The following is a 25,170-nucleotide window of genomic DNA, read 5'->3' as shown; positions in this document are numbered from 1 at the left end:
CCTAGGCCAGGTCAAATACGACAACAGTACAACTGAGGCAAAGGCAAGTCAATTTTGCACTATGGGTTTCCAACAAAATGGTCTTACTAATCCAATGTAAATAAACATTCATTATTCTATTCTGCGTGTATGTGTTAAGACATTTTCCATCATAAAAAGTTTGAAAAACAACAACAAAAGGTTTTTTTTGAGACAGAGTCCCGCTCTTGTCGCCTAGACTGGAGTGTAATGGTGCGATCTTGGCTCACTGCAATCTCTGCCTCCCAGGTTCAGGCAATTCACCTGCCTCAGACTCCCGAGTAGCTGGGATTACAGGTGCCCGCCACCTCGTCACGCTAATTTTTTGGTATTTTTAGTAGAGACGGGGTTTCACCATGTTGGCCAGGCTGGTCTCATCTTCTCCTGATTGAACCACAGTCACAGCCTCCTTCCTAATCAGTCTTGGCCAGGCTGGTCTCATCCTCTCCTGATTGAACCACAGTCACAGCCTCCTTCCTAATCAGTCTTGGCCAGGCTGGTCTCATCCTCTCCTGATTGAACCACAGTCACAGCCTCCTTCCTAATCAGTCTTGGCCAGGCTGGTCTCATCCTCTCCTGATTGAACCACAGTCACAGCCTCCTTCCTAATCAGTCTCCCTGCCTCCATACAACCACCGCAATCATCTTTCCAAAATAGGCATCTGGCTCTTTGGCTTGGAATTACCATTACTATTACAGTAATTCTCAAACATGATAAAGGGCCAGAACCCAGTATCGGTTAAAAGATCTATGATATTACTTAAACAAAATGAGGCATAAATTCCTAGTGTTTACAGATGTCATACAACAATAGAAAGCAAATTCACAAATAGTTGTAGATGTTAACATTAAATATGATGAATGAGCGTGTGCTGAGACCCAAACGCCTCCAGAAAAAAGAACAGGATGCACGTGCCCTGGCAATTCTGTGAGGCTGGCCTGCCTCCACCTGTGGAAGGATTGCGAACATCTCCCGTCCTCTCGCTCCAAACTTGTGCAATACCTTCCCTTGTACGGCGCACCAAGACAGCATCTGGCCTTCTCTTGACTCTAAGGCATCATGTATCATTTATGACCGTCTTTATTCTTTTCTCAGTAGCCCTCGACAAGTGAGTAGTACTTCTTGGCTCCAACTCTCATAAACGTGTAACCAGGCACCATTGGAAGACGGTAACCCCACGCGATACGGACTGTGCTTGTATTAATTTTCTTTTAAGGTTACTACAGAAATATTAATACAGTACTTGAGAATTCCTGAAGGACGCAGTCTCGCTTCCTCAGCTCTCTCAGCCGGCCTCCGCACCCGATACCGCAGCTTTCACTCCCGCCGCCCACCGTTCCGCCGCTAGGGGGCAGGCGGCTCAACGACGCCTATTTAAACTGTTTGCCCCGGAGTGGCCCGCCGGGATCGCGTGTCACCACCCAACCCTGGCGATGATTGGCTATTTTGCCGAGGCCGGAGGCGGAGCCAGCGGCAGAACCGGAAGTGTCTGGTACGGCAAGTGCACAGAGTCCGCAGACTGCGTGCGCACCCAGGCACCGCGCCGACTTAAAGAGGCCAGTTGCAGCCCCTCCTCCGGCCTGAGGGGACAGACCATGTTCCTACGTGGAGGGCGGAACCCTCACACTGAGGAGGGCTGGGTCACACTGAGGGGAGGAGTCACCTTGAGAGGAGGGGTCACAATGACTAGTGGAGTCACTCGAAGATGGGATCTCACTGCGTGGGAGGAACACAGAGCAAGGGGGTGCAGCACTGAGGGGTTCTGACACACACTGACGGTGGCAGTGCCACATTGGGGAAAAGTGCCCCCGAAAGGGAGGTGTCTCCGAGGGAAAGCGTTCTTTGAGGGGGTGGGATCTTGCGGAAGGAGGGGTTTCCCTGCAGGTGGTGGCTTCTCTCTTAGAGTCGTTTGGACAAAGTAGTAAGAGGGAGGTCCCGGCTGGGTAGTCACAGGGCGGAGGACCTGGACTCTCTTCTTTATTGGGAGGCGGCAGGATGAAGTGAGGAGGAGTCGGGGCTAAGCTGGGTATGGGCTGGCCAAAGGCTCCCTATAGCCCCGAGGTATCACAACCTCCCGTGAAGGTAGAAGGCCAGAGGTCTTAGGGAGGCCAGAGGTTCAAGGTGTCGGAGTCGAAGAGACCTGGGAAATAGGGTGGGCCGGGGCGCAGGCCAGGAAGGTGGACAGGTTGCTGGGCTGCCTCGGATTACGACTGGGCCTGAGGGGCCTACGTTTCTGCCCCGTTGGTCCCTGGAGCCCAGGAATCCGGCAGGTTTCTGAGCCCGATCCTCAACGGACAGTCCCAGGGAGGAGAGGGGACTCCCTGGGCAGCTAAGCTTCGCATGCGCACCATCAGCCCTTAATTCCCTTCCGTTATTCAAATTCAGGCCTGAGCTTATTTGACCTGGGCGGCCCAGGGCGTCGCGGCCGGAGAGCTGGGAAGCGAGGGTGCGCACCTGAGGGGGCGTGGCCGCTGCCGGGAGGCCGGGCTGGAAGGAGTTAAGCGGAGGCCCGGCCCAGCCCCGCCCCCGGCAGGCCGCGGAGCCTGAGCCCCGGCGGCTAAGCGGAGCAGCCGCCGCCCGCCCGCCTCCGCCCGCGGCGAGCTAGCCCGCCGGCGCCCGGGAGCGCTGCCTCCACCGTCGCCGCCACCGTCACCGCCACTGCCCGGTCCAGGCCCAAGCCCAGGCCTACGCGGAGCGGAGCGGCGCGGCGTCCACCCGGGCCCAGCTAGCCGGCGCGGCGGGGGCGGGTCCAGGATCTTCGGCTGATCTTCATTCTCAGGGCGGGAGCGGGAGTCCAGGCGCCCGGGATCGGGCTGGGCCCGCGCCCATGGCAAGCGCGGCCTGCCCGGGCCCCGGGGACCCTGCCATGTGAGGCAGGCCCGGGCTGGGGGCCCGGCCATGGCCGGGGAACGGCCCCCACTGCGGGGCCCTGGGCCCGGGCCTGGAGAGGTGCCGGGGGAGGGGCCCCCGGGGCCGGGGGGCGCGGGCGGAGGCCCGGGCCGCGGCCGCCCCTCCTCCTACCGGGCTCTCCGCAGCGCCGTGTCTAGCCTGGCCCGTGTGGACGATTTTCACTGTGCAGAGAAGATCGGGGCCGGCTTCTTCTCTGAGGTCTACAAGGTAGGACCGGCCGAGAGGGCAGAGGGGCGGGACCGAGCCTTCAACCAGAGGCTGCAACTAGGGGGCCGGGAGTGCGGGGAAGAGGGTCCAGACTCGGGCGACCCTCCCGACCTGCCCGACCCTCGCCGGCTGCCCCCGCCCCCAGGTTCGGCACCGACAGTCAGGGCAAGTCATGGTGCTGAAGATGAACAAGCTCCCCAGTAACCGGGGCAACACACTACGAGAAGTGCAACTGATGAACCGGCTCAGGCACCCCAACATCCTAAGGTTAGCGGCCCCAGTCTCTGGGCAGCTTGCTGGGCGGGAGAGAAAGGGAAAGATCCAAAGATCCCACGGCAAAAGTGGAACTGAGGAGGAGCTGAGGCCCTTAACAGCCTACCCTGCTATCTTCCGCCTTCTCTTGCAGGTTCATGGGGGTCTGTGTGCACCAGGGACAGCTGCACGCTCTTACAGAGGTGAGGATAGACCAGGAAGGAGGGATCCCCACCCCCCCTTCACCCCCAAGGATAAAGGCAGTCAACAGGCCTGATGGATCTACGGAGGACTAGTGAGAGGCAACAGGATCCTCCTCCCAGGGGAGGCTTTCCTGAACTTCCCTTTAGGCAAACCACATATAAAAGGCCTCAGCTGGTCTTATTCTCTGTATCCCCTAGAATAGTGCTGTCCAATAGAATTTTCTTCAGTGATGGAAATGTTCTCTATCTGTGCTGTCCTATACAGTAGCCACTAGCCACATGTGGTTAAATTTAAATTATGTTAATTGTTTAGATTTTTTTATGTGGGTCAGCTTGATTAAATTAAAATTTTTTTTAATTATTTAAATTGTTGCACATGGCTAATGGCTACTGAGTTAAACAGGGCAACCCTAGAACATGGATGGAGGGTCCTACAGCACAATCTTACCCCTCTGACCTCTGTGATCCTCCAGAGTGTCCCCTAGCTTATAAGTGGGGGACCTAGAATACAGACTGAAGTCTGATATCCATTCCCATTCTCCTCCTATGCACCAGTATATGAATGGGGGGACCTTGGAACAGCTGCTCAGCTCCCCTGAACCCCTATCCTGGCCTGTCAGACTCCGCCTGGCCCTGGACATTGCCCGAGGCCTGCGGTACCTGCACTCCAAAGGTGTATTTCACCGGGACCTCACATCCAAGGTAGGCTAGTGGGGTGGCTGGAGGCATGAAAGAGGGTTTGAGACTATTAGGTTGTAACTGGCCTGTGGACATTGGAATGTGGATAATAGATACATTAGAATGTTGGAGTGGCAAGGCATTGGAGAATATTGGGGGACCAGGGTGAGGGGAGTGCTCGGAGGGACTGAATAGCACGCTGTGTTTGGAGTGTTGGGTGATGTTGCAATATTGAAGTGCCTTGAAAAACTGGGAGAGCAGAGAGGGTTGGGGTTATGCTAGAGTGACAGGGCTTTGGGTTATACATTGGGAGGCCAGAGAGCAGAAGGTGATGAGTGCTTGGGGATACTATGTGTGTGTGTGTCAGAACTGTCTAGTCCGACGAGAAGATCGAGGCTTCACCGCTGTCGTGGGTGACTTCGGGCTGGCTGAAAAGATTCCTGTGTATAGGTGAGGTCAATGTCCCTGTTCTCCCCAAATCTCCCAGAGTGCCCCTATCTGATGTCCCCAGAGCCCCAGTGATGTTTCCCTTGGGGAGAGGAGGGAGTTCACCTCATCCCCTTTTCCCTGGGGGAGATGCCTGAGTAGGATGTTTCTGACCACCCTGCCCCTGCCCCTGCAGGGAGGGGGCAAGAAAGGAGCCACTGGCTGTGGTGGGCTCCCCATACTGGATGGCTCCAGAGGTGTTACGGGGTGAGCTGTATGATGAGAAGGTGAGACATCAACCCTTCAGATCCCCAAGGCCTTCCGAGACCCTTGAGGTATTCTCATAAAGCCCCATCCATCCCCAAAACAACCCTACCAGATCTTCAGGAGTCCCCAAGATCCCTTTGCCCCTCACAGGCACCCTTCCAACACATGAAAACTGTCAAGATCCCCCACCCTCAACCAAATTCAGCTATATTCTGTCAAAATTCTGAATTGAAAACTGTTAATTCTTCCACGACACTATTATCTCTGACCCCCAGGCTGATGTCTTTGCCTTCGGAATTGTCCTCTGTGAGCTCATCGCCCGAGTACCTGCAGACCCTGACTACCTACCACGCACTGAGGTGAATGTCTCCAGGTTTGCAAACGAAGAACTCCAGACTAGCCGGCTCATAACCAAGGAGGACTTCCTAGAGGTTGAGGTTCTGATGGGGGAGCAGAAGGAGAACCCAAGAAAAGCTGACTTGGAGGTCCCTCCTTCTGTCCCCACAGGACTTTGGCCTGGATGTGCCTGCTTTCCGAACTCTAGTGGGGGATGACTGTCCACTGCCTTTCCTGCTCCTGGCCATCCACTGCTGCAGCGTAAGAGCCTCACAGTCTTTCCTGCCCCACCCTGCCCCCAACCATAAGCTGCCATGGCTGCCCTATGGGACCCAGGTGATGGGAGGAAACTCAGAGACCCTCTTTCGGAGCACTGAGTGAAGCCGTTCCCGTCTCTACCCATCAGCTGGAACCCAGCACCCGTGCCCCCTTCACCGAAATTACCCAGCACCTGGAATGGATCCTGGAGCAGCTGCCTGAGCCAGCCCCACTCACCAGGACTCCCCTGACACACAATCAGGGTAAGTGAGCATGACCTTGACCCAGCTTAAGTCCTTTAGCCTTTCTCATCCTTAAAACTCAGAGATGACATGGAGGAGGCTAAATATATTTATTAGTTGAAAAGGCTGGAGGTCGGGCTGGGGTATGGTGGGAGGACATCTCAAAGAAGACAGTTTCCTAATGCTAAAGCTTGAGGGAGGGGAGGGGAACAAGTAAAAGGGGCCTGGAGATGACATAACCCCTTTCCAAAGCACCAGGTGAGACTCCCTTTTTCAAGCTCTAGTCCCACCAGCCTCCTAGAGAATAGTGAGGCCCTCAAGGAGCTGTGATCAAATGCTGAGGACAGTGATTCCAGACTTCTCTGTCTACAGGCTCTGTTCCAAGAGGGGGTCCCTCTGCCACGCTTCCTAGGCCAGACCCCCGGCTTTCCCGAAGCCGGTCAGACCTCTTCCTGCCCCCATCACCAGAATCACCCCCAAACTGGGGGGACAATCTGACTCGAGTCAACCCCTTCTCACTACGGGAAGACCTCAGGGGTGGCAAGATCAAGCTTTTGGACACACCCAGCAAGCCAGTCCTGCCTTTTGTGCCACCATCGCCATTCCCCTCCACTCAGCTGCCCTTGGTGACCACCCCGGAGACGCTGGTCCAGCCTGGAACACCTGCCCGCCGCTGCCGCTCACTACCTTCATCCCCTGAGCTCCCCCGCCGTATGGAGACAGCACTTCCAGGTCCTGGCCCTTCCCCCGTGGGCCCCTCGGCTGAAGAGAAGATGGAGTGCGAGGGCAGCAGCCCTGAGCCAGAACCCCCAGGACCAGCGCCCCAGCTGCCTCTGGCCGTGGCCACAGACAACTTCATCAGCACCTGTTCCTCGGCCTCCCAACCCTGGTCCCCTAGATCAGGACCTGTCCTCAATAACAATCCCCCAGCTGTGGTGGTGAACTCCCCACAAGGCTGGGCTGGGGAGCCCTGGAACCGGGCCCAGCATAGCCTGCCCCGGGCGGCAGCCCTGGAGCGGACAGAACCCTCGCCACCCCCTTCAGCTCCCCGGGAGCCTGATGAGGGGCTGCCCTGTCCTGGCTGCTGCCTCGGCCCCTTCAGCTTTGGCTTCCTGTCCATGTGCCCCCGCCCCACACCAGCTGTTGCCCGCTACCGCAACCTGAACTGTGAGGCGGGCAGTCTTCTCTGCCACCGAGGGCACCATGCCAAGCCACCCACACCCAGCCTGCAGCTGCCCGGGGCACGCTCTTAGCAGTGGAGCCTGTGGTCTCAGGCCTCCAACTTTGGCCTTCAGGACACCCTGTAAGAACAGAGCACACTTGCTGGGCAGTGCCAGTTCCAGATGGGCTGACCGGCTCTTCTCCCTGTGTAGGGGAGCCCCAGCATGGACTCGAGGGATAGAGCACTTCCAGTTCGATCCCTGGCTCGTGTTCCCATGGGGATCACTGAACCAGACACAGCATTGCTGACACATGAGACTAACACGTGCAATTATTTAAAAATATTTCAATAAAACTGCCTGGCTGGCTCCGGGCCGCCCCTATCCACTCAACCCGTACGCCCTCCTCCCCCACCCCATTCCCCCATGGGAAGTTCTTGCGGGGAGGCCAAAGTCCCTTCTAGAGGTAGCTTCACCCTTTTCCCAAGAACAGTCCAGTTTCGGGAAGAGGGAGCAGGCAGCAGGCTGGCTGGAAGTGTCAGGTGTGGATCAGCTGGTGGCTGGACACTGCCCAGAATGAGGGAACACAGGGAGGACATGGTCTGAGGACCCGCAGGCCTCAGGTTAGGAAGGAGGGGCACAGTTTCTTGTTGGCATGAGTGTCTGGAAGAGTAAAGTATTGGTAAGCTCCGTGGTTGACTTAACCCTCATCCCGCTCACCCCGTCTCCCCCTCAGTTCTTGACAGCCACATCACCAGCCTCCCATAAGTTCTAGGCCTTACCTGTCCCTCTCCCTGCCCACCCCATCCTAACATAAGCAGACCAAGCAACTGGAGGCTGTGGAGGAACTTTCATCCCAGGTACAAGTTTTCCCTCAGGCCCCTGGGTCCCTGCTCTGAGTCCCTCTGCCCCTGGACTCCCCATGCCTTGGCCCCATCCCTCACTCTTACCAGTTCAGTGTAAAGGGCTGTCCTAATCTGGAAATCTGAAAGCTGTCATCTCACAGATGAAGGGAAGAGAACTTCTACATGCCTCTGTCTCCGTTGTCCAATACCATGACCAATGATTTTGTAGCTTAGTACATTTTGAACTTTGAATATAAACCCTAAAAAGTAATAAGGTAGAGCTGGGATATGCTCTGGACCCCTCCTATCCCACTCTCCCTTCTCTCCCCTTTCCCTGCATAAAACGTAAGTCCTAACTCGCTTTGCCTGCCTAAGGCCACATCTGGGCATGGTTCAGGACAGATGTCTGGAGTTCAACTAAAACAGGCTTTAGAACCAGCAGAGGGAAAAACCACTCCAGGTCATAAAGATGGGAAGGCCAGGCCGGGCGCAGTGGCTCATGCCTGTAATCCCAGCACTTGTGGGAGGCCGAGGCAGGCGGGTCACAAGGTCAGGAGATCGAGACCATTCTGGCTAACACGGTGAAACCCCATCTCTACTAAAAGTACAAAAAATTAGCCGGGTGTGGGGAGGCTGAGGCAGGAGAATGATGTGAACCCAGGAGGCGGAGCTTGCAGTGAGCCGAGATTGCACAACTGCACTCCAGCCTGGGAGACAGAGCGAGACTCCGTCTCAAAAAAAAAAAAAAGATGAGAAGGCCAATTAGGGAACATAAGGAGGCTGCCACCCTGTTTCAGGGTCCCTAGGGTTGATCCTCAATGGTACCCCACTGCTCCCTTGATCACAGTGAAGTGGAGCTTCAATGGTACCCCCACTGCTCCCTTGCTTCACTGAGGCAGCTTTAGTGCCCCGAGTGGCTGCTACTGAGAAAATAAAACCTCAGTTTGGGTGGCCTTGTCAAAGGATGGAGAAATGCTGCTGTCATCAGCTGTGAAGCCTTAACTAAATCCTTAATGTCTCCCCCTAAAAGCTAGCATAGGTCCAACCTAGTAGTTACTGAAACAAAAAAGCATGTGCCAGGGACTTCTAGGTGGAAAGAGAATGGAGAATAAGATTGCCTTAAGAAGTTATTAATCAAATAGAGGAAACAGACAAATAGGCAATTACAGTGTTGATTTATGGGAGAGTTCTGAGGGAAACAGGTGGGGAGGAAATCTGATTACCATGTCTTTATGGAGGGGATTATGGAGTTGAAAATACCCAAAGTCCTAACAAACTTACCTAGTATGTTGTATATCATCAGTCAACTTCCCATCCTTGTTAGAGCTGAGGCCAGTCCAGTATGAATTCCCTGAACCACCATTTGGCAACAGCCAATTTAAACTGAAGTAAGAATGCTGAGGGGAGATTCAGAGAGACCAGAGATATGTGGAGAGTGATGAGAAACACGGAAGAAAATGCATGCCCTAGGGAGGCCTCGGCTTCGGCAAGGGGGCTGTATATATGACAGCTCTTTGGTAACTGGTCCCTGAATCCACCAAGTGCCACCCTGCAGATGCAGGCTCAGTGCTCCATTTGCCCTCCAGCTGAGTAAGAATCTCTGTCAGCCTTTGGAGGGGAGTCATTGTGTGTGCTGTTCTGGCCCCAAGGAACTAATCCCTACAATCCAGCCCACCAGGTGTGGGACCTCTCTGCCTGAGAAGCCACAAGAGTCAAGGAACCTGTCAAGCAGCCCAGGGAGCTGACCAGCAAGCTGAGATGAGATACAGATTAAAGTACAGGCCGGGTGCGGTGGCTCACACCTGTAATCCCAGCACTTTGGGAGGCTGAGGCAGGTGAATCACCTGAGGTCAGGAATTAGAGACCAGCCTGACCAATATGGTGAAACCCCATCTCTATTAAAAATACAAAAATTAGCTGGGCGTGGTGGTGTGTGACTGTAGTCCCAGCTACTTGGGAAACTGAGACAGGAGAATTGCTTGAACCCAGGAGGCAGAGGTTGCAGTGAGCTGAGATTACGCAATTGCACTCCAGCCTGGGTGACAGAGTGAGACTCTGTCTCAAAAACAAACAAAAAAAAAATGTAGATATGGTTCCTAAGTTTCCACTCTCATGCCAACTCTAATCAGTTAGTAGGGGCTGCCTGGACCACTGTGCTGAGAAGATGCAGAGGTTGTTTCCAAGCTCAGAGGTCAAGAGTATTATGATTCTCAGTTTCTTCCATGGAAAAGGAATGGCCACCCCAGCCATGTATGCACTGCCATTCCTGACTTGATGACATATGTCCCTTTACTGAATAGTACCCACTACAGTCTGTGAGTAAGGATATGCTTACTGATTGTTGATAAATTTCACTGGATGTGACCAGCTTGGAAGACAGAGTTTCACAATGTTTTTGGCTCTCCTGCCAAGTTTTCGAAGTAATTGAGATGTAAAAGCAGCTTTTTTGATGCACTGTCCATCCCGTCGGACAGCAGGTGTCTAAAAAGCAGAAAGAGTGTGATAGCAGCAACAGTTGGGATGAAAGTAACTACTCAGCAATCTTTTGCTAACAATATTCTCCTAGGGCTAATCTCAGCACTTTCATGGACTTCTATGATCTTTGCAATCTTTCTTTTGCATCCCCTGGAAACACCGTACCTGTCCTTACTTAGTAAAAAGACTTTAACATTCAACAACATTCCTTCTTGGCAATCTAGGAGGTTTGTCTTAATAGGGCTAATTTTATTACCCCAATTTCTGAACAATTGCAGTCCACCCTGACACTTTACCTAACATCTCTTGGGCCCATCTCCTCCACTCCCTAAAGCACCCCCCACTGCACATCCAAGACTCCCACTCCTCCAGCACTGGCCCCCTCCTTCCCTCTCCAATTTCCTGCAAGCAGAAAATATTGGGTCCTGTTTTGCAGAAACTGAGCTCTCACCATTTCCCTCAAAATTTCTCTTCTCTGTTCTTCTTTTCCTGACTATCCATAAGAAATAAATCTCCCTCTTTCTTCAACATCCTACATCCCAATCTGCACTTCTGATCCCCAGACCACCTCTCTCCATTGCTTTGTTCAATCAGTCCTACCTTCATCATTCAAAAATCATTCGCTCCCCACTAGCTCCCTCTCTTCTCTCTACATGATCTCGTGTCCCCACTCTGCTACCCCCTTGAGTTACTGTCCTATGGCAACTTAAAGGAATAAAAAGAAATCCCTGCTGGGCACAACGGCTCACATCTGTAATCCCAGCACTTTGGGATGCCAAGGCGGGGTGGATCACCTGAGGTCAGGAGTTCAAGAGCAGCCTGGTCAACATGGTGAAACCCCACCTCTACTGAAAATACCAAAAAATACCCAGGCACTGTGGCGCACACCTATAATCCCAGCTACTCGGGAGGCTGAGGCAAAAGGATCGCTTGAACCCAGGAGGCAGAGATTGCAGTGAGCTGAGATCACACCACTGCACTCCAGCCTGGGAGTGCACTTCAGTCTCACAGAGTGAGACTCCACCTCAAAAAAAAAAAAAGAACAGAAAAGAAAAGAAATCCGTATGGCCAAATGGAAGAAGGTGAGGGGATAAGTGGAACACTGAAAGGTAGGCAGGGGTGTTGGAAGCCATGTTAAGGATTTTTTATTTTTATATTATGAGAAAGAGAAAGTCAGTGTAGGATTTTACACAGAGGAATTTTGTTCACTAGCTATATCCCAAGTGCCTGGGCACAGTGCTAGAACATATTATATGTTACATATTCCATAACTGTTTATGTAATCAATTAACTGGAATGCTCTAGATTGGGATGACATGATCAGATTTTTGTTTGTAAAGAATTACCCTGGCTCCAATATGAAGAATGGACTGCAGGGAGAGGAGTGAGTAGGAAAAACATTTAGAAAGTTGCTGCAGCTATCCTTGCAAAAGATGAGGATGGGCAAAAATCCAAATGGATTTATAGACTTGGTGATGGAAAGTGGAGGGAATTCCTCTCAGAGTGGAAGATGAGGGCATCTGCTGAAAGTGAGGGAGAAGGAGTTATTATGGAGAGCAAGCTGACCACTGCAGAGGTTGCCAGGCAGTGCTGAGAGACTAGAGTCTCAGTGGCACTGAGCAAAATGATTCCACAATTTGTCACACCTTGGTGCTGACTGTGGGCAGTTGGGTTCATCCAGAGTTGAAATTTTGCCCATCAGGTGCACTAGAAGGATAACGGAACAAAGAAGTGAGTGAGCCATGTGTGGTGGCTCACGACTGTAATCTCAGCACTTTGGGAGGCTGAGACAGGAGGATCACTAGAGCCCAGGAGTTCGATACCAGCCAGGGAAACATAGTGAGACCTTGTCTCTATTTAAACAAACAAACAAAAAAGTGAGTAGTAAAAGTGATGGGCTCCAAACCCATGATAGGTAGGGAGAGAAGTGTGGACAGGAGACAGCTGATGGGAAGGGAGAAAAAGGGGAGTCAGCAGATTGGAGGCCTCAATGAGATCAAAAAAGTTTGGGGAAAACCTGGAGGAGTGGTGGGCAGCTGTGATCAGAGTGGAAGTCTGAAACCATCCTTTTGCCAGAAGAGCAGTTTGGGATGTAGAGGTCTAAGGTGCTGCTAAGAGAATGGGCAGCCCTGGCATGGAACTGATGGTCACAGAGGTTCAGGTTAAGGAAATGAGGGCAAGGGGTGTCTGCACATAATCTTGCTGTCTTATGCCTGGGGAGATCAACCAGATGACCCCCAAGCTAGACAGAGCCTAAACCTGATCATAGCCCAAAAACACCCCAGTCTCCTTGGGCCTGGCACCTTGCCTAGACCCTCAGCCTGTTTTGACACAGCCTTGCCTCTTTTATGTGTCTCTCTCCCCATCTCCACCTACTGGCTAGGGTCCTGCTTTCAAAATGAATGGACACCCCATCCTAGTTCCCTACACCACAACTCCAGGCTCCACCTCACTGTGAGTGCTGAAAGCCTCACTGCCTTGCCCAACCACCAGGTTGCACTCCATGTCAGTCAGTTAGTCTTACCCTTTGGGGAGATCTCAGCTATAATTAAAATTAATGAAAAGTGAGGACCCTGTCTTTAGAAAGATGTACAAACCGCCAAGTTCACATCCAAATTTGGGGGCATTCCAGATCTTTGTCACTGATATCAACAGGAAGAAACCTTGGACAGTGTGATTTGGACTGCTGGCTGCCATCCTCCTCTCCCCACAGGATGAGCCTTGGAGCTCGGTGGGTCCCCCTAAATCCAGTATGCAGCTTGGTCCTTCTCTCTGTTGGCCAAGGCTGAACAGCTCATGTCAGCCACCACTCTGGTTCACTGCACCTTTCCTGAACACTTCACAGGCCCCTGGGTGATAGACCCCTTCCACTAGTATCTCCTTGCTCCAATCCATCCCTCCCTTCTCTCCTCTCCCCAGAGCGGACACCTGATGAGCGGCATGTGAAGAAGGGCTTCAGTCTGTTCTCCAAGTTGCTCAGTTTCTGCTCCAAGGCCCTCCTCTGTTGCTCCTCACTTTGCAAGGTCTCCTTCGTCTTCTCGCTGTCTGTCTGGCAGGCCTGTAGCTGCCCTTCAGCCTCCTGATGAGCCCTCTGTTCCACCTGTAGTGCTTCCTGACTCTGCGCCAGCTCTCTCCTGGACCCCTGCAGATCCTCTGCGCTCTGTCCCAGCTGCCTTATCTTGAGGTGGAGCTGCTGCCTCAGGCTGCTGTTAGTGGCTTCCAAAACCCTGTTCATCTGCTGGAGCTGCTGAGACACCTGCAGATCTGTTTGGCCACAGAGATTGGTGGATGTTTTCTCCAGCCCTGCCCTAGTGCCCTGAGACTGCAGCATCAGCCCTTTTTCTGCTTCTTGCAACTTTTTGCATCACAGGCTGAAATACAAGATTTGACTGCCTAAAGTGTAAGGAGGTACTGGATTAGGTGAGGACAATTCAGGAAGACAACAGCCCTGGCTGGAAACCAAACCCAAAGCTAAGGATGTGGTGGTAGTGACTATGAGCCCTGCTGAGGAAGGTCAGCTTTGGGAGGAAAGTTCGGTGTAAGTGGGAAGTGGGGACAGCCTTACTCACAGCGCACTCCCAGGCAGATGACGGCTACTCCTAACAGCAGGCAGGTGAGGAGCAGGCCGAGCAGGAAGTATCGCAGGCAGGCTGTACGACCTTAGGGGGACAGTGGGATGGATGCGGGCAGTCAGCCCCCGGAAAGAATGTAGAGACGAGGGGACAGGTCCGTGGGGGAGACCCCTGGGGAAGTCATCCCTAAGAGGAGGGCGGTGCAGAGCTGAGGGGGCAACCATGGTGGTTTCTGTTGGGTAGCGGGGTGTTTCGCAGGTAGGGGAGAGGGTGTTCCAGAATCAGAGCTGGTAAGGACTCAGGGACATAACCTGGGAGAAGGGGAAGGAAATATCAGACCGAGAGTGGGAGAGAAGAGAAGGGGGGCAGGAAGGCGAATTGGGACCATCCGCAGGGGGGCGGTGCACGTCGGATTCAGACGCACCCGATGTAGGTGAATGGGGCAGGGCAGCCGGGGCGGTCGGAAGGGCTGCGCCCGAACTCATCCTGGGAAGAGCTGCACCCCGCGGAGCCCAGCGCCATCCGCAGCCGGGACAGGCGCGAGCACGTGTCCCCGCGGCTGCCCCGCACACTCACTCACAGGGGAGAGTCCGCCCGACAGCTAGTGACGTCACGGCGCTCCAGGACGCAGTTGGCTGCTCCGCCTTGACCGCTGTCGAGGGGAGCATCCAGTTTGAGACGGGAGGCCCCGAGTATTGCCCCTTCTCCTCCTGTGCACCCGCTTCGCCCTCGCCACTGGGAAACTCCAGTCTGCCCCACGTTGCCCGCTAGAGTTGCTCTGGGATACCCTGTCACTCTACTGAGTTCCTCCTCTGCCAGGGACTCTCTCGGTTCCCTCCTGGGTCTCACCGTATCTTTTTCGGGGGACCCCCTCATCTCTCCTAGTTCTCCTTTATCGCTTCCTCAGGCGCCCCTTATCTGTCGGCCCCAAACCCTCTCCCCCTTTGCTCTCATCCAACTCCCATCCCCCCTTTTCCCTTCCATGGCTCCCCATTTCCCATTAGAACTCATCCCCCACAGGGCTGCCCTATCCCTCCGCAGCCCTTATCTCCCTCACTGGGGTCTCCACCTTGTGGGAGGAATCTTTCTTCCTCCCCTGGCTCCCATTTATCCTGTTCCTATTCTTCCGTTTCCTAAGAACCGCCCTCCTCCTTTCCCCAGGGTATTGTGCTCTCAAGAATATTGTGGGCCATGGCGTGGGGGTGCACGCCTGCAATCCCAACACTTTGGGAGGCCAGGGCAGGAGGATCACTTGAGCCCAGGAGGTCGAGGCTGCAATGAGCCATGATCATGCCACTGCACTCCAGCCTGAGTGACAGAGCAAGACCCTGTCTCAACAACAACAAAAACATTGTGGACTCCCCGGCTCAAGACACAGCCCCCCAACAAACACACATCCCCCAGGCTCTCCAAACCTGCTTTGTCGCCTAGTCCAGAAGAAGCCAAGCTTGAGGGTCCCCCTGGGACTGGGGGCACTTGAACATTCTCATAGGTGAGTTCCCCATCGTCGTCAGCCCCTGGGTCTGGAGAGAAGAGAAGAGCGACCAAGGTGGGAGTCGGGAATAGGATCTGTGGGGTGGGGAGTGGGGATGCAGGATCAAGGGGAGGCCTCATCCCCCTTACCCTGTCCTAACCGGCTGGAGATGCTCTTCTTCAGGGGAGCCTTCACAAACCTCAGATCTGCATAGGTGATGGCCTCAGCCATGGTCCTGAGCAGCTCTGCCCCAGCTCGTCTTCCCTGTCATCCACCGTCCTCCCTTGCTCCTCTTTTCTCTGTCCCTTTACAATTAGGCTCTGTGTTCCCTCTGTGACTGCACGGTTTATCACCTGGCCCTGTGACTTCCAGTCACAAAAGAGGAAGGTGTTAGCAAGTCTCAAACAGATGGGCTCAATGAAGCAGAAGGCATCCCTGGGCCAGGGCCAGAGGGGCCACGGAGGGGACGCTGAGGTCCAGAGCACAGGGGTAGGGGCTGGGCCTGTCCCCATGTCCTCCCTGTGCTTCCTCTTCATGCATCTTAGACCCATGTGGGCCATACTGGACCCCAAACTCGGTCCTCCTGGTTATCTGCCCTGATCTGCCCCGCTCTCCTCCTGGCTGCCTTGTCCACTGGGGCTTATGATGTGTAGCTGCAGCTGCACTGACCCAGATGATCTCCCCAGCTCCAGAGTGAGGCTCCATTCTCCCCATGAGACTGGGGATTCCTGGTTTGCATCCCTCGCTCCTCATCATCCTGGGGTTTCCAGTGACTGGGGGTTCAGGAACAGGTCCGGGCCAGGGGTGAACATAAGGAACAGCCATGGCTGCAGCACCTCTGGAAAGGCATGCGGCAGCACTGCCCCCCATGCATCCTCATGGGGAGCCAGGGAGCAGGTGAGCATGGGAGTTGCAGAGGGCTTAAGAAGGACTGCAGCTTCCTAGGCAGAGGCAAGGCAGGAGCAGAGCCAGAGGCCGAGCACAGATTCTGGACCAGCAGAGGTTTTGACATTTTCTTGGTTTGGTTTTGGTTTTTCTCTTATTTTCACAGCAAAGTTCTTCCTTTAAAAAGTCCCAAAGCTGTCCCTTCACACCCAGCCCCAAGGAAAAAGGGGGCATTTGTGGTGGAAGACCCAGGGACTGCCAGGCCTTCATAGGTGTTGGGGGCCTGGCTGATGGAGGAGACAGGGAACCAGTTGGGGGAGAAGGGGGCAGCTGAGCAGGGGTGCCCAAAGGCGCTCCCTAATGTTCTTTTACCAGGATGTGACCCCTAATAGGAACCCCAAAATGGCCTACATCCGGGATAGGAAGGAGCTGGAACAAGACGTAGTGTGGGGGTGGGAAGAACCGGCCCCTAGCAAAGTGACATCCACCCCGCAGAACCCCCCTCTCCTACAGCTGTGGGGAGGAAAAAGGAAGGGGAAAAAGGTCCTCACCACATGCCAACAGCTTGGATGATTGGTGGTGTGTGGCAGGACACACACCTAGAGCTCTGCCAATAGCTCCGCCCAGCCACTCCTAGAGGAAGTGGCCACTGAGGCAAAGCTGTCACTTCAAAAATGTACCTATAGAGAGGCATATGTGTGCATGTGCGTGCATGGACACACATGTTCCCAGGACTTTGCAGTCTGTTAGGGCATCTGTGAGGTGAGCAGCTATGTCAGAGCCTGCCTGGAGGAGGAAGCCTTCTGTGGGCTGAAGGCTGCCTACGATCACTGTTATTTTCCATGGCAGGGAATGACAGGTCATTTTCAGAAAAGTCTTCAAAGGTCATCACAAGAGATCCTACAAGTATTTCCTTTTTGAGGCTCACTGTTTCCTAAGGTGCCTCTGCAGCTGTTAACGGTCCTTGCTTGATTAAATTTTCCAACAACCCAGACCTTCCCCCAGATACAGAGAGTTGTGTGTGGTGGTGACTCCCTGGGGGCCTCAGGGGCCCTGAGAGTGAGTGGGAGGGTGTAGAGCAGCTGGTGGCAGGGGTGGGTGGGGTGGGAAGAGTCAAATACTTGAACCTGTGGTGTACAGGGGGTGGGTGTGGGCAGTGTGTGAGTAAATCAATTGCAGGAAAATTTACAGGAGTTCCACAAACTGTAGAATGTCCCAGTTTTCAGATCCAATACACGGGTGAACATTATGTAGATGCCAGGTAAAATGCCAAAATCAAGCTTCTAGTCTGCACTCAAAAAGAAATCCATGGTGAACATAGTGAAACTCTGTCTCTACTAAACATACCAAAAAAAATTAGCCAGGTGTGGTGGCTGAAACCTGTAGTCCCAGCTAGTCAGGAGGCTGAGGCAGGAGAATCACTTGAACCAAGGAGGTGGAGGTTGCAGTGAGCCAAGATCGCACCATTGCACTCTAGCTTGGGCAACAAGAGCAAAGCTCCATCTCAAAAAAAAAAAAAAAAAAAAAGGATACATGGGCTTGCTGCCTAACTTGACTGTGGAGAGGCTTAAGAAGGGGATCTCCTGGCCAGGCGTGGTGGCTCACACCTGTAATCCCAGCACTTTGGGAGGCTGAGGTGGGCAGATCACCTGAGGTCAGGAATTTGAGACCAGCCTGGCAAACATGGTGAAATCCCGTCTATATTAAAAATACAAAAATTAGCTATGAATGGTGGCATGTGCCTAGTAATTCCAGCTACTAGGGAGGCTGAGGCAGGAGAATTGCTTGAACCCGGGAGGCAGAGGCTGCAGTGAGCCAAGATTGTGCCCAGCCTGGGCTACAGAGTGGGACTCCGTCTCCAAAAAAAAAAAAAAAAGAAGAAGGGGATCCCCAGATGGAACTGCACACCCCATTGTCTTGAATGTCTTAACTAGGCTTGTTCTATATTTTTCTCCTCTTTAGCTCTTTTGGTGATGGTTACATATCTTTTCATCATAGGCCACATTCGCTTCTATCTTAGACCAGCTTGTAGCCTTCCTTTGTGAACACAGTAAGAGAGTGGGATCCTTCCCTTCCCCATGTGTATCACATATTACCTTTAGAGACTGGACATCAGAAAAGATACCAGTAACTTCAAGCTGTGCCTCTACTGCCCAAATATCAGGGAACTTTTAAGAGCTGAGGGGTCAGTGCTGTACATTTCAGCTTTTCCAGAACCATAATATCATCATCTGAGAGCCTGGAGGGCAGACAACAACCCCCATGTTTTGCCCTCTCTTGGCCTCCCCACTACTCATTACAGGGAATGGGTGTTTACAGTTGACAAGAGGAGGGGGCCCAACCATGAGGGCATCAGATAGAATTTGCCATGTGGAAGGGAGCTCACCTGATCAACTTTGTGTCATTGATACAGTCTATGTCAGGACATCAGGAGCATCTCCTAAGACTCTGAAAGTCAGGCTATATCTGTCTTCATTACTTTAATCCACCAGCCTCCAGGAAGCCCTAGTTTACTGACAGGGTGTGGTAGCCAGAATAATGGCCTCCCAAAAATGTTCACACCCGAATCCCCAGAACCTATGACATATGTCACTTTACCTGACAAAATGTAGATGTGACTATGTTAATTAAGGCCCTTTAGATGGAGAGATTATTCTGTTTTATCTTGGTAGGCACACCCTGATCACATGAGTTCTTGAAAGGGAGAACCTTTCCCATCATGGGAAGAAAGAGATTTGGTGAGGGAAGGAGGGCCAGAGAGATGCCACAGGAGAAACACTCAACCCATAGGTACTGATTTTGAAGATGGAGGAAAAGGACCATGAGCCAAGGAATTCAGGCAGCCTCTGAGAGCTGGAAAAGGCAAGGAAGCAGATTTTCCCCTTCAGCATCCAGAAAGGAACCAACGCTGCAGACACCTTGACTTTAGCCCTGTGAGACCTGTGTCGACCTGATCTCCACAACTGTAAGATAATAAATTTGTATTGTTTAAGCCACCAAGTATGTAATTTATTAGAGCAGCAACAGTTTCCTGAACTGTGGAGGAAGCATGATGTAATAGAAAGAAGAGGGAGACTCTGGTTAAAGAGACCAGCCTTGCCACGGTATGTGACTTTGGGCAAGTCACAATTTTCCATCTGTAAAATACAAGATAGTCTGACCTCAATCAAGAGTATGATTGCTGGAGACACACTAGGTGTGGACTTTACAAAGGCCTCTTTAAAAGTCTGTCACAAAGGCTTCAGAGTCAGGAGGGAGAAAAATGGGCCACCTGATTGCACCATGAGGGAGACTTGGATTTCTTTGATCACTGAAGCCAAAGAGTACAGATAGGTCTTCGGTGACTTGCCCTAGGCCTCTCCTTGGTCCTGCCTCAAATGGTGACACAGAAAGCACATTCTCTGTGCTAATGGCACAGAGCTGAAAAGAAAAGCAAATACATCAAAAGGCCAACTCAAGATTCGAGCCTTGCAACAAGGCAAAATGATGGCTCCAAACCACATAATGAAATGTCATAAAAATAATAACAGCAGGTTGGGTGCGGTGGGTCATGCCTGTTATCCCTTGGGAGGCCAAGGCGTGCAGATCATGAGGTCAGGAGTTCGAGACCAGTCTGGCCAATATGGTGAAACCCCATCTCTACTAATAATACAAAACTTAGCTGGGCACGGTGGCACACACCTGTATCCCAGCTACCCGAGAGGCTGAAGCAAAAGAATCGCTTAAACCTGGGAGGTGGAGGTTGCAGTGAGCCAAGATAGAGCCACTGCACTCCAGCCTGGGCAACAGAGAAAGACTCTGTCTCAAAAAATAATAATAATAATAACAGCAAAGTCAGGCACAATGGCTCACGCCTGTAATCCCAGCACTTTGGGAGGCTGAGGCGGGTGGATCACGACCAGCCTGACCAACATGGTGAAACCCCATCTCTACTGAAAATACAAAAATTAGCTGGACGTGGTGGCACATGCCTGTAATCCAGCTACTCAGGAGGCTGAGGCAGGAGAATCGCTTGAACCTGGGAGGCGGAGGTTGCAGTGAGCCAAGATCACACCACTGCACTCTAGCCTGGGTGACAAAGGGAGACTCTGTCTCAATAAAAATAAAAATAATAATAATAATAATTTTAATTTAATAAAAATATAAAATGAGCAAGTGGGCCTCTGCCTAAGGCTGACCAGTCCATAGACAAGCCAGTGGCCTGGACATCAGGATGAGTTTATCAAATGTTCATTTTCAGGAATTTAAGTGGGAAAATATGGAGATGACTGCTGAGTTGGCAGTGGGAGTTAAAGATGAAAGGATGTGTAGAGAGCATCTACCCTGACCCACAGAGTTCTCCATATCTAGCGATCGTCCCTGGCTACTCCTCGTTCACATACTTAGTGGGGAGCGATTACCCTGGCAGAGGCAACTGAACCTGATTGCCTGATTATCATGAGGGGTTAGGGCTGCTGCTACATACTGTAGGAATGTCCAGGCACACCTAATTTTATTGCACTTATTACACTTCACAGATACTGAGTTTTTTTACAGATTGGAAGTTTATGGCAACCCTGTGGCAAGCCAGTCTACTGGTGCCATTTTCCAACAGCACATGCTCACTTCATGTCTCTGTGTCGTCACATTTTGGTAATTCTTAAAATATTTCAAACTTTTTTCATTATGATTGTATCTGTTACGGAGATCTGTGGTCAGTGATTTTTGATATTAATATTGTCATTGTTTTGGAGCACCACGAACCATACCTATAAGACACTGAACTTAATAAAAGTTGTGTGTGTTCTGACTGCTCCACTGACTGGCTGTTCCCTGTCTCACTCCCTCTCCTTGGGTCTCTCTATTCCCTGAGACACAACAATATTAAAATTAGGCCAATTAATAACCCTACAATGGTCTCTAAGTGTACAAGTGAAAGGAAGAGTTGCACATCTCTCACTTTACATCAAAAGCCAGAAAGGATTAAGGTTAGTGAGAAGGGCATGTCCAAAGCCAAGATAGGCCAAAAGCTAGGCCTCTTATGCCAGTTAGCCAAGCTGCAAATGCAAAGGAAAAGTTCTTGAAGGAAATTAAAAGAGCTACTCCAGTGAACACATAAATGATAAGAAAGCAAAACAGTCTTATTGCTGATATGAAGAGAGTTTGAGTGGTCTGGATAGAAGATCAAACCAGCTACAACATTCTCTTAAGCCAAAGCCTAATCCAGAGCAAGACCCTAACTCTCTTCAATTCTCTGAAGGCTGAGAGAATTGAGGAGGCTGCAGAAGAAAAGTCTGAAGCCAGCAGAGGTTGGTTCATGAGGTTTAAGGAAAGAAGCCATCTCTATAACATAAAAGTGCAAGATGAAGCAGCAAGTGCTGATGTAGAAGCTGCAGCAAGTTATCCAGAAGATCTAACTAAGATCATTGATTAGGGTGGCTACACTAAACAACAGATTTTCAATGCAAACTAAACAGCCTTTTATTGGAGAAGAGGCCATCTAGGACTTTCATAGCTGGAGAAGAAAAGTCAGTGCCTGGCTTCAAATCTTCAAAGGACAGGCTGACTCTCTTGCTAGAGGCTAATGCAGCTCATGGCTTTAAGTTGAAGCCAGTGCTCATTTACCATTCTCAGAATCCTAGGGCCCTTAAGAATTATGGTAAATCTATCCTTCCCATGCTGTATACATGGAAGAACAAAGCCTGGATGACAGCACATGTGTTCACAGCATGGTTTAGTGCATATTTTAAGCCCACCTACTGCTCAGAAAGAAGATTCCTTCCAAGATATTACTGTTCATTGGCAATGTACCTAATCACCCAAGATCTCTAATGGAGATTAATGTTGTTTTCATGCCTAACAAAATTCCATTCTGCAGCCCGTGGGTCAAGGAGTAATTTTGACCTTATTTAAGAAATACATTTTGTAAGGCTACAGCTGCCATAGGGATTCCTCTCATGGATCTGGGCGAAGTAAACTGAGAACCTTCTGAAAAGGATTAGCCATTCTAGATACCATTAAAAACATTCATGATTCATGGCAGGGAGTCAAAATATCAACATTAACAGGAGTTTGGAAGAAGTTGATTTCACCCTCATGGATGACTTGGAGGAGTTCAAGAAATTAAAAGTGGCGTGATCATGGCTCACTGCAAGCTCCACTTCCTGGGTTCATGCCATTCTCCTGCCTCAGCCTCCCGAGTAGCTGGGACTACAGGCGCCGGCCACCATGCCTGACTAATGTTTTTGTATTTTTAGTAGAGACGGGGTTTCACCGCGTTAGCCGGGATAGTCTCAATCTCCTGACCTCATGATCTGCCTGCCTTGGCCTCCCAAAGTGCTGGGATTACAGGCGTCAGCCACTGTGCCTGGCTTTATTTTTTTTATTTTTATTTTATTTTTTTGAGATGGAGTCTCACTCTGTTGCCCAGGCCAGAGTGCAATGGCACAATCTCAGCTCACTGCAACCTCCACCTCCTGGGTTCAAGCGATTCTCCTGTCTCACCCTTCCAAGTAGCTGGGATTACAGGCATGCACCACCACGCCTGGCTATTTTTTTTTTTTTTTTGTATTTTTAGTAGAGACAGGGTTTCACTGTGTTCTCCAGGCCGGTCTCGAACTCCTGAGCTCAGGCAATTCACCCACCTCGGCCTCCCAAAGTGCTAAGATTACAGGCGAGAGCCACTGCGCCTGGCTGAACATAACTTTTACATGCATTGGGAAACAAAAAAGAAATCCTGCGATCATTGCAGTGATCTCAAACCTGAACCCACAATATCTCTGAAGTATGCCTGTATCTTCAGGTCAGGGGATTCATGGGTGCCCCTTGGTGTTCCATGCTCAGTGATATATTGGGCAACTTTAACCACCACAGCCTGGAAAGAACCCAGTTATCAGAACGCTCAGAAATGAAGGTCTGGCTCACCCACTGGGCAAGCAATTCAGTCCAGCAAGAAGTACCGCTTCAGTGAGGGGAGTCTAGTGTGGATGGAGGAGGAGGAAAACGAAGAATGTCAGTTGCAGTCTCAGAACCAACCACAGCACTGGGGATTTTAGCTTGTCCCACTGATGCTCCTATGATAAGTGTTTGTACCTCTTTTTTTTTTTTTTTTTCTTTTTTAATCAGAGTCAGAGTCTCACTCTGTCACCCAGGCTGGAGTGCAGTGGTTCGACCATGGATCACTGCAGCCTCAAACTCCTGGGTTCAAGTGACCCCCCGCACCTTAGCCTCCCAAGTAATTAGGACTACAGGCACTCACCATCACACCAGACTAATTTTGTTGTTGTTGTAGAGACAAGTTTTCGCTATGTCAACCAGGTTGGCCCTGAATGCCTGGCCTTAAGCAATACTCCTGCCTCAGCCTCCCAAAGTACTGAAATTACAGGCATGACTCACTCTGCCTGGCTTTTTCTTTTTTTTTTTTTAAAGAGACAGGGGTCTTGTTATGTTGCCCAGGCTGGACTTGAACTCCTGGGCTCCAGCAATCCTCCTGCCTTGGCCTCCCAAGTATCTGGGACTACAGGCACATGCTACTGGGGCCAGCTTATTCCTCTTCTTCCTCCTCCTTTTTAAAGAAACTATGACCTGCGCTGGGCGCGGTGGCTCACGCCTGTAATCTCAGCACTTTGGGAGGCTGAGGCCAGTAGATCACGAGGTCAGGAGATGGAGACCATCCTGGCTAACACGGTGAAACACTGTCTCTACTAAAAATACAAAAAAATTAGCTGGGGCTAGTGACAGTCGCCTGTAGTCCCAGCTACTCAGGAGGCTGAGGCAGGAGAATGGCAGGAACCCGAGAGGCGGAGCTTGCAGTGAGCCAAGATCGTGACACTGCACTCCAGCCTGGGTGACAGAGCCAGACTCTGTCTCAAAAGAAAAGGAAGGAAGAAGGAAGGAAGGAAGGAAGGAAGAAGGAAGGAAGGAAGGAAGGAAGGAAGGAAGGGAGGAAGGGAGGGAGGGGGGAGGGGGGAAGGAGAGAGGGAAGGAAGGAAGGAAGGAAACTAGGAAACTATGACCTGAAGAAACAGTGACAGCATGAATTTAACACAAGATGTAAGTGGATCTGATTGCTGCTCGCTGCTCAGCAGATACTGTCAGTGCCTCAGCCATTTCTCCTCAGGCCTCACTGCTGGCTGCGCATAAGCCCTGAGGCTAACGGCAGGCCTGCAACTCCTTGCCTGAAGATTTTGTCTGGTGGGAGAGCGCGAGCAAAGGGCCAGGAGTGCTGGAGAATCCTTGCCTGCCTCCACAAAGCAGCTCTCAAACAATGACTGGCGGGAACTGGTGTATGAATACACCAGCAACCTTACCCAGGGAGTGGGAGAGTAACTGTGAGGGCACATGTTCCACACTGGCTCTCAGAGTTCTCCACTGTTAAAACCAGTTTTTCACCACGCATGTAAGTGGTATCTTTTTCTGTTTTTCGTCTTTTTGAGACAGGATCTTGCTCTGTTGCTCAGGCTGGAGTGCAGTGGCATGATCACTGCTCACTGCAGCCTCAACCTGCTGGGCTCAAGTGATCCTCCCAGTTTAGCCTCCCAAGTAGCTGGGACTAAAGGCATGCACCACAATGGCTGGCTAATTTTTTTAAAAGTTTTGTGGTTTTTTTTTTTGTTTTTTTTTTTAAGAGAGGGGGTCTTTCTAGTTGCCCAGGCTGGTCTCAAACTCCTGGGCTCAAGCAATCTTCCTGCCTGGGCCTCCCAAAGTATTGGGATTACAGAGATGAGCCACCGCGCCTGGCAGGCATCTCATTTTTACTTTAAGCTGCATGTCTCTGATTCGTAGTGAATTTGAGCATATTTTCATGTTCCTTAACCAGTTGGATTAGCTCTTCAACTGAGGTTAGAATCCTTTGTGTATATTTTTCTATCCCTTCCAGAATTTTATTTTGAAACATTTTAAACTTAAAGGAAAAGTTGAAAGAATACCATGAACACTTGTATATCCTTCATGTAGTATGTCAGTCAAGGTCCATCAGAGAAG

The 25,170-nt window shown here is 51.5% G+C and overlaps 2 protein-coding genes across 6 annotated transcripts in view; one reads left to right on the top strand and one right to left on the bottom strand.

The window, feature by feature from the left end:
• The first annotated feature begins 758 nt into the window (after nucleotides 1-758).
• Nucleotides 759-7,342, top strand: TESK1 (testis associated actin remodelling kinase 1). 2 transcript variants are annotated; one of them, XM_033238169.1, is made up of 10 exons: nucleotides 759-3,136; nucleotides 3,282-3,403; nucleotides 3,543-3,591; nucleotides 4,147-4,293; nucleotides 4,637-4,719; nucleotides 4,892-4,982; nucleotides 5,238-5,321; nucleotides 5,470-5,559; nucleotides 5,705-5,819; nucleotides 6,171-7,342. In XM_033238169.1, the coding sequence occupies exons 1-10, from the start codon at nucleotides 2,918-2,920 to the stop codon at nucleotides 7,049-7,051; spliced, it is 1,881 nt and encodes a 626-aa protein (XP_033094060.1). In that variant the 5' UTR covers nucleotides 759-2,917; the 3' UTR covers nucleotides 7,052-7,342. The 2 variants fall into 2 exon arrangements, with proteins under 2 accessions (XP_033094060.1, XP_033094061.1); XM_033238170.1 differs by lacking the exons at nucleotides 759-3,136; nucleotides 3,282-3,403; nucleotides 3,543-3,591; nucleotides 4,637-4,719 and having other exon boundaries at nucleotides 4,154-4,293.
• CD72 (CD72 molecule) overlaps nucleotides 7,262-25,170 on the bottom strand; it is a 29,025-nt gene continuing 11,116 nt past the window's right edge. Inside the window, exons 1-10 of one of the 4 annotated variants that reach the window (XM_033238172.1) lie at nucleotides 23,113-23,127; nucleotides 15,474-15,689; nucleotides 15,266-15,373; nucleotides 14,431-14,502; nucleotides 13,848-13,937; nucleotides 13,207-13,542; nucleotides 10,139-10,284; nucleotides 9,085-9,200; nucleotides 7,909-8,063; nucleotides 7,273-7,621 (exon numbers count right to left, since the gene is read on the bottom strand). In XM_033238172.1, the coding sequence (XP_033094063.1) occupies nucleotides 7,931-8,063; nucleotides 9,085-9,200; nucleotides 10,139-10,284; nucleotides 13,207-13,542; nucleotides 13,848-13,937; nucleotides 14,431-14,502; nucleotides 15,266-15,373; nucleotides 15,474-15,555 (1,083 nt within the window). In that variant the 5' untranslated portion in view covers nucleotides 15,556-15,689; nucleotides 23,113-23,127 and the 3' untranslated portion in view covers nucleotides 7,273-7,621; nucleotides 7,909-7,930. Of the gene's footprint in view, nucleotides 7,622-7,908; nucleotides 8,064-9,084; nucleotides 9,201-10,138; nucleotides 10,285-13,206; nucleotides 13,938-14,430; nucleotides 14,503-15,265; nucleotides 15,374-15,473; nucleotides 15,690-23,112; nucleotides 23,128-25,170 lie in introns of those variants that run through there. The other 3 variants (XM_033238173.1, XM_033238171.1, XR_004443672.1) reach the window with 3 other exon arrangements.

The sequence above is a fragment of the Trachypithecus francoisi genome, unplaced genomic scaffold, assembly GCF_009764315.1.
Source record: "Trachypithecus francoisi isolate TF-2019V2 unplaced genomic scaffold, Tfra_2.0 Lachesis_group16, whole genome shotgun sequence".
NCBI lineage: Eukaryota > Metazoa > Chordata > Mammalia > Primates > Cercopithecidae > Trachypithecus > Trachypithecus francoisi.
Note: the sequence above shows the minus strand (reverse complement) of the source record. Positions and strands in the feature narration are given on the sequence as shown.

Bases quoted from the DNA above. Each gene is read 5' to 3' on its own strand.
- TESK1 (XM_033238169.1), top strand. From the start codon at position 2,918: ATGGCCGGGGAACGGCCCCCACTGCGGGGCCCTGGGCCCGGGCCTGGA. The intron at 4,983-5,237 runs GTGAGACATCAA...TCTGACCCCCAG, and splicing joins GTGAGCTGTATGATGAGAAG to GCTGATGTCTTTGCCTTCGG. The intron at 5,322-5,469 runs GTGAATGTCTCC...CTGTCCCCACAG, and splicing joins ACTACCTACCACGCACTGAG to GACTTTGGCCTGGATGTGCC.